Genomic DNA, 14,122 nt, shown 5'->3' on the forward strand with positions numbered 1-14,122 from the left:
TGCTCCCTCACTTGGAATGCTCTCACCCCCTTACATTAGAGAGGAAGCAAGCCAAGATAAATTTAAAGGCACTCTTAAAGCTTTTTTAATATAGAGACGCCTTTGAACAATGATCTAATCTCCTACTTTCCTCTCTCTCCATTCCGGGCGGATAATCAACAGTTTGAATAAAACTCCTACCCCTCCCCTTTGTTCTACCCTTCTTTTTTGTTTTCTCTCCTTTACTATACCTTAGTCCTTTTGTGCCATGTTAGTCCGTTCTGACTTTATATCTGATAATAAGTATTTTTGTTGTGTACCCCCTGATTTTAAAAATTTTGTATAATAATAATAACTTTATTTCTCTATACCGCCATAGTCAAAATCGCTTAGTATTATAATAGGCGATATATCAAATAATCATTAAACTTGAAACTTGATATATTTCAAGTAACACTGGTGACTCTGTAGCAAAGTAGAACCCACCCTGTGCGTCATAGCAACTACAATAAATAGCGACAAAGGAACATTCTACTATAATCTTTGGGGGTCAATATTCAAAAGCAGCAGAGGTTCTTACCCATTTAAAATCGCTTGTCTGGGGCTAACTAGGTATATTCATCAGCATTTAACTGGATAATGCCACTAATATACTTGGCTAGCACCTAAGCTGAAACAGACTATTTTGTGGGCAGTCTGGGAGCAGAGTTGGCACTTATTTGATTTATTGTTCTTGATATACTGCTATTACATTAGTATTAAGCGGTTTACAGTGGCTAAACTCCAAAATCCAACACTTGACTGGGTAATTTAACCGGATAAATAGGCCTACATAAAACATAGTCCTGTCTTTACCTGAATTACCTTATCTGGTTAATTTCTGAATATTGCACTTAACCAAATATTCATTGGTGGTGCCTGGATATTGCCCAGCATTGAATAGCTGGGTATACTACCAGCAGGTAGCAAAAAAACACCTGACATCCACCAGCTGAATATTGACCCCATTATAGACTAATTTGAACATAAGAATAGCCTTACTAGGTCAGACCAATGGTCCATCAAGCCCAGTAGCCCGTTCTCAAGGTGGCCAATCCAAGTCCCTATTACCTGGCCAAGGAGTAGCAATATTCCATGCTACCAATCCAGGACAAGCAGTTGTTTCCCCCATGTCTTTCTCAATAATAAGACTATAGATTTTCCTCCAGGAAATTGTCTAAACCATTCTTAAAACCAGCTACGCTATCTGCTCTTACCACAACCTCTGGCAATGCGTTCCAGAGCTTAACTATTCTCTGAGTGCAAAAATATTTCCTCCTATTGGTTTTAAAAGTATTTCCTTGTAACTTCACTGAGTGTCCCCTAGTTTTTGTAATTTCTGATGGAGTGAAAAATCAATCAACTTGTACCTGTTCTACTCCACTCAGGATTTTGTAGACTTCAATCATATCTCCCCTGACACAGTATTATTGTATTTTGTGTTTTCTCTTTTCTTACCTGTAATTGAATGCAATATGCATGGCTGGACATCCCATAATCAGTGAAGGTGTGATACATTATCAAGTAACTCCTGGTACCTGAACATATTTCCCATGTTCATTTTGTCAAAGACTGGGGTGGGGGGAGGAAATTGGAAGGTGATATAAATAGCAATGTCTTGGCAATTCAGTTTCTTTTCAGGATTGTCCCTGTTTGACCTGGGGAACAGAAGATCTAAGCCAGGAACCAAATCCAGATTTTTTCGCATAGTACTGCACACCACCACAGAGCTATAGAGTCAGCCCCTTGCATTGCTACACAAACTACCTGTTTATCACTCTAAATCTAGCTTCCGAACAGACTCCGGAGGTATAAGACAAAGAAGGTTTCTTACCGTGAATTCACCAGTGATGGCATCGAAGCCCACATGAATTGTATGCTCAAAGTCTGAAGGAAGAGAGATCTCCGGACGCTCTTTCTCTTTCTTCTTATTGGCTAAAGGCAAAAGATTAACCAGCTTTTTATTTCTGTAGTTTTGTCAGTTCACTTCTTATGTACATTTTCTGCTCCAACTTAGACACTTTCACATTACAACACTTTCTTCTCTAACAGTCAAGGCTGGCTTAACCATTAGGCAGACTAGAGAGAATAGCAGCGTCTGAGGGAGGGGCAGGTAAGAGCAGCTGCACTCAATAAAACAGAATAGAGTCAACAGTCATATTAACTTAGATTGACATTGTTATGTGTAACAGTATACAATTTATATTTATATATATATTAGGAGTGGGCATGTAGGGCCAGATTCTATAAAAAGTGCCTAACTTGGTAGGCGCCTAGCAAAGCACCATCTACCGCATGCCAATCAAAGTTAAGCGCTGTTTGTAGAATTGCGCCTAAACCAAGTTAAACACCGGTAGGCGTTATAATGTTAGGTGCTGGTATATTAAGTCAGGGTTTTCTTGGCCTAATATACTTACACCTAACATAGATGCCTACTGGTGTCCAACTCAATCCACGCCCAAACTCTGCTCATAACCATGTCTTTGTAGGTGCCAGTAGGCACTTTGGTGAAGACGCCTACTGAGTTAGGTGCCTACTGGCAATTAATTTTTTTTTTTTAATTGTTTTTAATCAGTTTTTAATGAAGCTTTCAATTATCAGCACCAATTAAGCCAACTTACAAAAATTAAGCTAGGTGCCTACATCGGTAGGTGACTTTTATAGAATCAGGGCCTTAGTGCACTATTAATTTAAATAGTTTGTTAACATTTTAACTATAATTACCTTTTTAAATTCTGACCAAAATTTTTAACTCCCCTCTGTTGTCCAGCATTGCTTTCTCTTCCCTTGCCTAGCCCATAGTCCGCTATCTCTTCTCCCACCTCTCCGCATTTACCTTAATAGACCTAGCTCTTCATAGGGTTGCTGGCAGAGGCAGCAATTCCCACACAGTTGACTTGGAAGCCTTCCCCCGCTATGTCCTGCCCCTCCCTGACACAACTTCCTATTTCACCTTCACATGCTGTGATTAAGCACAATTAATTGTGCAATTAAAATTTTTAATTGTACAATTAATCATGATTACAACTTTTAATCATTGCCCACACCTTATTTAAATATTAGGGCTTCAGATTTAGTGATTAACGTGCTAAATCTTTAACGCTGATTAAAAAATTTAACCATGATTAAAGTGATTACTTGGTCTTCTACTGCTTGTTTCAACAGATTATCTGGTCTGTGTTGAGATCCACTGCTTCTCTGGGTCTGAAGGAGCCTGCAATGTCAGTATCTGCATGTGTATGCTGCCGCTGGCTCTGTTTGACCAAGAAACAGGAAGCTGCATCAAGCTCTGATGTAACGTCCTGTTTCTGGGTCAGACATACTATAGTCAGGGCCGGATTAATCACTTGGCCAACTAGGCACGTGCCTAGGGCCCGAAACTGTGAGGGGGGCCCGGTGAAGGAGGGCAACTCACCTTGCTATTTTTCAATGGCAACGGGCCCCCCCCACGCAGTAACGGCAACGGACTGCCCGCCCGTAGCAACGGCAATGTGGCCGAATGTGTTACTGGAAGGTCCCACGATGACTACTTCTGCCGGTCCAGCCTCCTCCGACGTCACTTACTTGCTCTGGAAGAAGTGACGTCGGAGGAGGCTGGACAGGCAAAAGCAGTCATCGTGGGACTTTCCTGTAATACATTCGGCCACGTTGGTGTTGCTGCTGTTGCTGTGGGTGGGTGGGATCCGTTGCTGTTACTGCGGGAGGGACCCATTGCCGTTGCTGCAGGGAGGGGGGCAATGCTGTTGATGTGGAGGAGAGGCGCCGTGTGGGAGAGAGAAAGGAGGATGGAAGGGTGGTGGAGGGAGAGAAAGAGAGCAGAGTGGTATGGAAGGGTTGTGAGAAGGATGGTATGGAAGGGTGGTGGAGAAAGAGAAAGGGGTAGGGTGGTATGGAAGGGTAGTAGAAGGAGAGAAAGGGGCTGATGGAATTGGTGTGCAGGGGAAAGGGAGAGATATAAGGGGAAGGATACTGGATGAAATTGGGTTGAAGGGAGAGAAAGGGGGCAGATGCTGATGGAAGTGAGAGGAAGGGAGAGAAGAGAGTGAAATGCATGACCAAGGGGGTGTGGGAGAGGGAAGGAGAGGAGAGAGATGCCAGACCATTGGAGAAGGGAAGAGAAGATGATGGATGCCACACCAATGGGGGGGGGGAAGAAGAGGGAAGGAAGAGGCAGACAATTTCTGGAAGAGGCACAGAAGGACAGAAGATGAAAAGAAGAGAGTGACAAGAAGATGAGGAGAGGAGAAACCAGAGAAGACAAAGATAGAAAAAAAATTTATATTTATTTATTTTTTTGCTTTAGGGGACATGGCTGTTTGCTTTAGGGGACACTGCTATTTCTGTGGTGTTGCATTGTATGCAGAGTCCAGCTTCTTGGTGGTTTTATTTAACCTTTGTCTACATATTTATAGTTTATTCCCCCTTTTACAAAACTGTAGAGCATTTTTTAGCGCTGGCCATGGCTAAAAACCATACTACAGTTTTGTAAAAGGGGAGAGGTTAGTTTGTGATTACATATTCCATACTAGGTAAAGGTATTTTCTATGTATGAAAGACATGTTTTTTTTGTTAGCGTTGACTAGCCTTGTTTGGCGAAATGCATCAGGCATGGTTCTTGGGAGCACCTTGAATTAACCTGATTTGAATCTCCTTATTTTTCTGCCAATCTTCTTTTGTTTCATGTTGGATTCTTTGGTGGACTGCTTGCCTTGTTGTTTCGTTGCAAGTTAAAATACATGGAGTGGAACGTGCTAGAGGAGTTACAGATTTGGTTGTTTATACATAGTAACATAATAGATGACGGCAGATGAAGACCCGAATGGTCCATCCAGTCTGCCCAACCTGATTCAATTTAAATTTTTAAAAAAATTTTCTTTTTAGCTATTTCTGGGCAAGAATCCAAAGCTCTACCCGGTACTGTGCTTGGGTTCCAACTGCCGAAATCTCCGTCAAAACCTACTGCAGACCATATACACCCTCCCAGCCATTGAAGCCCTCTCCAGCCCATCTTCCCCCAAACTGCCATATACACACCGTGCAAGTCTGCCCAGTACTGGCCTTAGTTCAATATTTAATATTATTTTCTGATTCTAGATCCTCTGTGTTCATCCCATGCTTCTTTGAACATATGGGTTACAGTTGGCTGATGTAGAGTGAGGCAGTTGAGAGGCTTTGTAAACTTGGCTATTAATATAGTCATATTTTGGATAGTATTACTGCTTTACAAATATTTGAACACTTTTATATATGCATGGAAAGGGTTCAGAGTTAAAGTCCTGGGTAAGTAGGTGGGAAGGGGGATTTGTTCAGAGATGTTTGGGGGTTGCATAGAAGAAAACCTGTGCACTGGTATGCTAATTTTTGCTTTGAATTAAAAAAAAAAAAAAAAAAAAAAAAGAAAGAAATACAAGGGGAAATAAAGAAATAAGAAAAACAGATAAATGGGGTGGGACAGGGGCTGGGTGGGGGCGGGACATGGGCATGGGTGGGGTAGGGAAGGGGCATGAGTGGGGTAGGGGCGAGACAGGTCCAGGGGGGCCCAGCATACTTGGGTGCCTAGGGGCACTCAAAGAATTATTCCTGCCCTGACTGTAGTTAGCGGCAGCACACACATGCTAATGCTGACACCGCAGCCTCTTTCAGATCCAGAGAAGCAGCAGATCTCAACTCAGATCAAGTAATCATTGGGAGCAAGGAGGGAAAGAGTTGCCTCATCAGGAGGGGGTTGTAAGGAAGGAGAGAGTTGCTGCATTGAGGAGGACAAGGAGACAGAAAGAAGCACTGGACTCAAGGCAAAGAGGGAGAGAGGTGCTGTATCAGGGGGGTTGTCAGGAACAAGATATTTGCTGCATTGAGGGGGGCAAGGAGAGAGGTGATGCATGGGGAAGGCTAGGAGACAGAAAGAAACTGGACTTAGGACAAAGAGGGAGAAAAGTGCTGCATCCAGGGAGAGAGTGAGCAAGGAAAGAGTGAGATGCTGCATTGTGTGGGGGGAGGGTGAGCAAGGAGGGAGAGAGATGCTGCATGGAGGGCATGGAAGAGGAAAGAAGCACTGGACTTAGGAGGTCATGGAGAGTGACCAATGAGAGAGAGAGAGAGAGAGAGAGAGATATTCAATGAGGGAATTGAGGATGAGAAGGGGAAAAAAGATTGCATAGAGGGAGGGGGAGAGAGATACTAGATATGAGGGATGAGTGAAGAAAAAGAAAAGAGAACACACTGGCCTGGAGGCAAGAAAAAGGAGAGCTGAGGCTAGTGAGGGCTGAGAGGGTGAGTACAGAGAAAGGAAATGGGTGACTAGGTAATAAGTGAAAGATAGAGAGGAAACTATAGATAAAAAGTGGTTTATGCATGATTTCAGAAATTTCTGTTTGTTGTATTTTCTTTAAAATATTTTACATATTAATTGCTAATGCAAGACATGATTAATCACAATTAAATTTTTTCATCTTCCTGCAACCCTAATACACATACAGACACACACATATATATGTTTTAAAAACATGACATTGCTGATCTGTTGTTAATGATCTGTAGCCTGTTGCTAAAATCATCTGTCGTACCTGAAGATTGGAGGGTGGCCGATTTTTTTAAAAGGGGTCCAGGGGAGATCCGGGGAATTACAGACTGGTAAGCCTGACCTTGGTGCCAAGCAAAATAGTGGAAACAATTATAAAAAATAAAATTGTGGAACATATAGACAAACATAATTTAATGAGATAAGAGTCAGCAATGGGTTCAGCTGAGGCAGGTATTGCTTCACCAATTTCCTTGACTTCTTTGAAGGTGTGAATAAACATGTGGATAAAGAAGAGCCGGTTGATGTAGTATATCTAGATTTCCAGAAAGCTTTTGACAAAGTTCCTCATGAGAGGCTCCTAAGAAAATTAAAGATTCATGGGATAAGAGGCAATGTTCAATTGTGGATTAAGGTTATCAGAGAGAAAACAAAAGGTAGGTTTAAATAGCCATTTTTCTCAATAGAGGAGAGTAACAAGAACTAAATCCCTCAATCATTAGAGCCAAACCAGACGATCATATAACACACTTGAGGAAACTGACTCACATTCTTCATCCCATCGCCACATTGGCACCAAGTACACTATCAACTGCTAGCTTGTGACTTTAGCATACTCTATCTATCTCATGACATCTTTCATATACTATAATAGCTCTTCTCATTGTGTTGTATGAAATGTAACCCTATGTAATATAATCTTATGTAATAAACTTCGTGTAACATCCTAGAACCCATATTATCTCGTTGAACGCACGATATGTCAATCTCCACCATAGAATTCCATAGGTTTTATAATGCACTATTACTTTGCTGCTTAGCACTAAACTGTATTGCCACAATTGTTCTGTAAGTCGCCTTGAACCTCCTTAGGCATAGCGCGACTCATAAATCCCAGATTAGATTAGGAGGGTAAATAGTGGTGTGCCGCAGGGATCTGTACTAGGACAGGTGATAATTAATTTATTTATAAATGATCTGGAAATTGGACCTATGAGTGAGGTGATTAAATTTGCAGATGACACTAAATTGTTCAAAGTTGCTAAAACGCATGCAGACTGTGAAAATCTGCAGGAAGACCTTAGGAAATTGGAAGACTGGGCGTCCAAATGACAGATGAAATTTAATGTGGACAAATACAAAGCGAAGCACATTGAGAAAAATAATCCAAATCATCATCAATAATCAGGCACAATTTATAGAATATCAGTTGTGCATGCAAATGGATGCTAGGGTCCACCTTGGGGGTTAGCACCCAAGAAAAAGATCTGGGTGCCATTATGAACAATATGATGAAACCTTCCACCCAATGTGCAGCAGAAGTAAAAAAAGCAAACAAGATGCCAGGGATTATTAGAAAAGGGATGGTAAACAAGTCTAAGAATGTTATGATGCCTCTGTATCGCTCAATAGTGCGACCCCACCTTGAGTATTGCATTCAGTTCTGGTCTCCTTTTCTCAAAAAATATATAGCGGCACTAGAAAAGGTTCAAAAAAGAGCAACCAAGATGTTAAGTGCGGGCTCTTCAGCTTTTAAAAGAGATGGTTGAGGGGATATATGACTGAAGTCTACAAATTCCTGAGTGGTGTAGAACGGGTACAAAAGGATCGATTTTTTTTACTGTATCAAGATTTACAAAGTTTAGGGGACACTCGAAGTTACAGAATAATACTTTTAAAACCAATAGGAGGAAATATTTTTCAGTCAGAGAATAGTTAAGCTTTGGAACGCATTGCCAGAGGATGTGGTTAGAATGGTTAATGTAGCTGGTTTTAAAAAGGTTTGGACAAGTACCTGGAGGAAAAGTCCATAGTCTGCTGTTGAGACAGACATGGGGGAAGCCACTGCTTGCCCTGTATCAGTGGCATGGAATTTTGCTACTCTTTGGGTTTTGGCCAGGTACTTGTGACTTTGATTGGCCTCCGTGAAGACGTTAAACTGGCCTAGATGGACCATTGGTCTGGCCCAGTAAGTTTATTCTTATGTTAATAGCCATACTAAGTCAGACTAATGGTCTATCAAGCCCAGTATCCTGCTTCCAACAGTGGCCAATCCAGGTCACAAGTACCTGGCAAAAACTCAAATAGCAGCAACATTCCATGCTACTGATCCCAGGGCAAGCAGTGGTTTCCCCCATGTCTGTCTCAATAGCAGATTATGGATTTTTCCTCCAGAAACTTAAACCTTTTTTTAAACTCAGCTATGCTAACTGCTTTTACAACATCCTTTGGCAACGAGTTCCAGAGCTTCACTATTTGTGGAGTGAAAGCATATTTCCATGTAACTTCACTGTAATTTTTGAAAAAGTTAAAAAAATATATATTGATTCACTTTTACCCATTCTACACTACTCAGGATTTTGTAAACCTCAATCATAGACCCCCCCCTCAGCCATTTCTTTTCCAAACTGAAGAACCCTAACCTGATAAAGACTGAATTTCTTAAAAAATATTTATTTTCTTTGTTCACAGCTGAAGCTCCGGGAGCGGGACTGCAGAAAACAAATGCAAATAGGGATGGATTAGTGGTAGACCCTGATTGATTTTCAGAGGATTGTGTTCATAAGGTGTTAGCTAATTAGACAAAGCGATTGGACCAGATGGTGTGCATCTCAGGGTGTTGAAGAAACTTAGGGAAGTTCTGGTGGCTCCACTGATTGACCTTTTCAATGCTTCTCTAGAGTCAGGAGTCATATCAGATGACTGGAGAAGAGCAGATGTGGTCCCTCTACACAAAAGTGGAAGGAAGAAGTAGAAAATTACAGGCCAGTAAGTCTGACTTCTGTGGTAAGCAAATTAATGAAAACACTTTTAAAACAGAGAATGGTGAAGTTTCTGGAATCTCGTGGATTACAGGACTGGAGGCAACATAGATTCACTAGAGGTAGTCTTCTCAGACCAATCTGATCGATTTCTTTGACTGGGTGACCAGAAAATTGAATAGAGGAGGTGTGCTAGATGTGGATGTCAGCCTAGAGGCCTCTGGGAGATTATATCAATCTGACCCTGGCATGGGAAGGCAGATAGACCCTTAGTGCAGGGAAACTGTTTTAAGTAGCCCTGATTGATATATTTTAAGTTTCAAGTAGCCCTGATTGAATCATGGCTAGCTAAAAGGTGTTAATGTCTGATTAAGAGGGTGCTTAGGACAATGGTGCACAGATCAAGCCAGAGACTTAATCCCATCACCATGCTTACAGGTATCTCACCCTCCTTAGCAATTAAATTAACCATTGTCTCAAACAGTTTACAAATTCTAAACAGAAAGATACTGGGAGATACAATATTTTCTCTATTCAGAATAAGATTCCAAGGTATAAAAGCCTGCTCTCTGCTCTATCAAGTTAGCTCTCTCTTTTTCTATGGAGCTATCTCTTGGCTCTTTGCTCGGCACTCTGGTTCTGTCTTGGCTCTCCCTCTCTCTGTCTATCCTTCCCTTTATCTATGGAACACGAAGCTTCCTAGAACTGCAAGCTTCTATGTCCCTCTCTGCCTCTGACCTCTGTAAGGCAGTGAGACTGCTTGCTCTCTGCTTAAGTGTAATGCTCTCTGCTTAATTGTAATGCTTATAAATATTACTTTTCTGTAAGACTATTTCTATAATATATTCTTTATGCAATCACCTCTGGTTGTATCTATTATTCTACTTCCTGGTGAGTCATCTGTGAGGGAACTGAACCTGGGACCAGCGTTTGTCAGTACGCATTTCACTTAACCCCTACCACCTAATATTGTGGGGGCCACTTTCAAACTGACAGTGGTGTATTTAGATTTTAGAAAAGCCTTTGACAGTGTTCCACAAAGATGTCTAATAAATAAACTAAGTGCCCTCGGGATGAGCCCCAAAGGAACTGGTTAAGTGGAAGATGACAGAGGGTAATGGTCAATGGAGATCACTCTGAGGAAAGAGATGTTACCAGTGGTGTGCGTCAAGGTTCTTTTCTTGGGCCTGTTCTTTTTAACATTTTAATAAGTGATATTGCTGAAGGTCTCTCAGGTAAGATTTGCCTCTTTGCGGATGATACTAAAATCTGCAATAGAGTAGACACCCCGGATGGTGTGAATAACATGAAGAAAGACCTAGCGAAGCATGAAGAATGGTCTGAAATTTGGCAGCTAAAATTTAATACTAAGAAATGCAAGGTCATGCATTTGGGCTGTAAAAACCTGAAGGAACAGCACAGTTTAGGGGGCAAAGAACTTATGAGCATGACAAAAGAGCGGGACTTGGGTGTGACATAGTAACATAGTAGATGACGGCAGATAAAGACCCGAGTGGTCCATCCAGTCTGCCCAACCTGATTCAATTTAATTTTTTTTTTTTTTCTTCTTAGCTATTTCTGGGCGAGAATCCAAAGCTTTACCCGGTACTGTGCTTGGGTTCCAACTGTTAAGACTTACTCCAGCCCATCTACACCCTCCCAGCCATTGAAGCCCTCCCCTGCCCATCCTCCTCCAAACGGCCATACACAGACACAGACCGTACAAGTCTGCCCAGTAACTGGCCTAGTTCAATCTTTAATATTATTTTCTGATTCTAAATCTTCTGTGTTCATCCCACGCTTCTTTGAACTCAGTCACAGTTTTACTCTCCACCACCTCTCTCGGGAGCGCATTCCAGGCATCCACCACCCTCTCCGTAAAGTAGTATTTCCTAACATTGCCCCTGAATCTACCACCCCTCAACCTCAAATTATGCCCTCTGGTTTTACCATTTTCCTTTCTCTGGAAAAGATTTTGTTCTACATTAATACCCTTTAAGTATTTGAACGTCTGAATCATATCTCCCCTGTCTCTCCTTTCCTCTAGGGTATACATATTCAGGGCTTCCAGTCTCTCCTCATACGTCTTCTGGCGCAAGCCTCCTATCATTTTTGTCGCCCTCCTCTGGACCGCCTCAAGTCTTCTTACGTCTTTCGCCAGATACGGTCTCCAAAACTGAACACAATACTCCAAGTGGGGCCTCACCAATGACCTGTACAGGGGCATCAACACCTTCTTCCTTCTACTGACTATGCCTCTCTTTATACAGCCCAGAATCCTTCTGGCAGCAGCCACTGCCTTGTCACACTGTTTTTCGCCTTTAGATCTTCGGACACTATCACCCCAAGGTCCCTCTCCCCGTCCGTGCATATCAGCTTCTCTCCTCCCAGCATATACGGTTCCTTCCTATTATTAATCCCCAAATGCATTACTCTGCATTTCTTTGCATTGAATTTTAGTTGCCAGGCATTAGACCATTCCTCTAACTTTTGCAGATCCTTTTTCATATTTTCCACTCCCTCTTCGGTGTCTACTCTGTTACAAATCTTGGTATCATCTGCAAAAAGGCACACTTTTCCTTCTAACCCTTCAGCAATGTCACTTACATACATATTGAACAGGATTGGCCCCAGCACCGAACCCTGAGGGACTCCACTAGTCACCTTTCCTTCCTTCGAGCGACTTCCATTAACCACCACCCTCTGGCGTCTGTCCGACAGCCAGTTTCTGACCCAGTTCACCACTTTGGGTCCTAACTTCAGCCCTTCAAGTTTGTTCAACAGCCTCCTATGAGGAACTGTATCAAAGGCTTTGCTGAAATCCAAGTAAATTACATCTAGCATATGTCCTCGTATGTGATGATCTTAAGGTGGCCAAACAGGTTGAAAAGGTGACAGCGAAAGCTAGAATGATGCTAGGGTGCATAGGAAGAGGTATGAGCAGTAGGAAAAAGGAGGTATTGATGCCCCTGTATAAGACTTTGCTGAGATCTCAATTTTAGAATGTTGTGTACAATTCTGGAGGCTGCACCATCAAAAAGATATTAAAAGGATGGAGTCGGTTCAGAGGAAAGGCTACTAAAATGGTGTGTAGTCTTCGTTATAAGGCATATGGGGACAGACTTAAAGATCTCAATATGCATATTTTGGAGGAAAGGCGGGAGAGGGAGATATGATAGAGACGTTTAAATACCTACATGATGTAAATGCGCATGAGTCTCTTTCAATTGAAAGGAAGCTGATAGGCTCAGGAGTAATCTAAGGAAATACTTTTTTTACAGAAAGGGTGGTACATGCGTGGAACAGTCTCATGGAAGAGCTGGTGGAGACAGAGACTGTGCCTTAATTCAAGAGGGCTTGGCATAGGCACGTGGGATCACTCGGAGAGAGAAAGAGCTAATGGTTACTGCAGATGACTGGATGGGCCATTTGGCCTTTTACTGCCATCATGTTTCTATGTTTCTCTCATATTGGTCACTCTTTTTTGAAACTTTTCTAATTGCGCTATATCTTTCTTGAGATATGGTGACCAGAACTGAACACAATATTCTAGATGAGATTGCACCATGGAGCGATATAGAGGCATTATAATATTCTCAGCCTTATTTACCATCTCTTTCCTAATAATTCCTAGCACCATGGACAGAAGATTTCAGCGTATTGTCTATGATGGCACCTAGATCTTTTTCTTGGGAGCTGACTCCTAAGGTGGACCATAGCATCTAGTAACTATGATTTGGACTCTTTGTTCCCAATGTGCATCACTTTGCATTTCTCCACATTACAGTTCATCTGCCATATGGATGCCACATCTTTCAGTTTACTAAAGTCTTCATGTGTTTTGACAACTTTGAATAGTTTTGTTTCACCTGCAAATTTAACCATCTCACTTTTCATTCCAATTTTCAGATCATTTATAAACATGTTAAATAGCACAGGTCCAGGTAGCACTTCACTATTCACCCTCCTCCATTGAGAAAAATGGCAGTTTAACCCTGCCCTCTGTTTTCTGTCCAATAATTATTGAGAGTAATTATTATTTCTAGAGCGCTACCAGACATATGCAGCGCTGTACAGTCACAAAGGAGACAGTTAATGCTTGAAAAAGCTTATGATCTAAATAGTTAAGACAGACAAACAGGATGCCAGGGTGTGGGATACAGTTAGGGGGATGGTTAATCTACTGGCTAGGATGGTGAACAGTGGGCAGTGGGGAGTAGGGTTAGGAATTGAAGGCTATATCAAAAAGGTGGGTTTTCAGTCTACTTTTAAACAAGAGAAGGGGCATGACGGACAAACTCAGGTAGTTTATTCTAGGCATATGGGGCAGCTAGATGAAAGGAACGAAGTCTGGAATTGGCAGTGGAGGAAAAGAGAACAGATAAAAGCAACTTATCTGAGGAACAGACTTCTCTGGGAAGTGTATAAGGAGAGAAGAGAGGAGAGATACTGAGGTACAGCATGAACACACTTGTAGGTTAGTAATAGGAATTTGAACTGTATGCAAAGGTGGATAGGAAGCAAGTAAAGTGATTTGAGGCAATGTGACATACTTAGCGGTGTGGACATGCTTCTTGATCCCTTCTCGATTAATATCCTGATTCACTCCCTAGTAATTTCAACTATAGATTACTGTAATGCACTTTATCAAGGTATAACCCAGAAAGAAATCTGTCGTCTACAACTATTGCAAAACACTGCTGTGAAATTAATCTATCATGCAAAACAATTTGACCATGTCATCCCTCTCCTCCGCAAAGCACATTGGCTACCTATTACTCATTGTCTCTCCTATAAAATACTCCTCCTCACTTTTAAAACAAAA

General features: G+C 41.8%; 1 protein-coding gene across 3 annotated transcripts in view; it reads right to left on the reverse strand.

The window, feature by feature from the left end:
- The window catches only part of LOC117360684 (serine/threonine-protein kinase PAK 3), a 174,780-nt gene that overhangs the window by 97,646 nt on the left and 63,012 nt on the right, over window positions 1-14,122 (reverse strand). For all 3 annotated transcript variants that reach the window (XM_033944878.1, XM_033944876.1, XM_033944877.1), the window contains one exon: window positions 1,853-1,953. In XM_033944878.1, the coding sequence (XP_033800769.1) occupies window positions 1,853-1,953 (101 nt within the window). The remainder of the gene's footprint in view (window positions 1-1,852; window positions 1,954-14,122) is intronic.

This window comes from Geotrypetes seraphini, chromosome 5 (assembly GCF_902459505.1).
Source record: "Geotrypetes seraphini chromosome 5, aGeoSer1.1, whole genome shotgun sequence".
In the NCBI taxonomy this organism is placed as follows: Eukaryota; Metazoa; Chordata; class Amphibia; order Gymnophiona; family Dermophiidae; genus Geotrypetes; species Geotrypetes seraphini.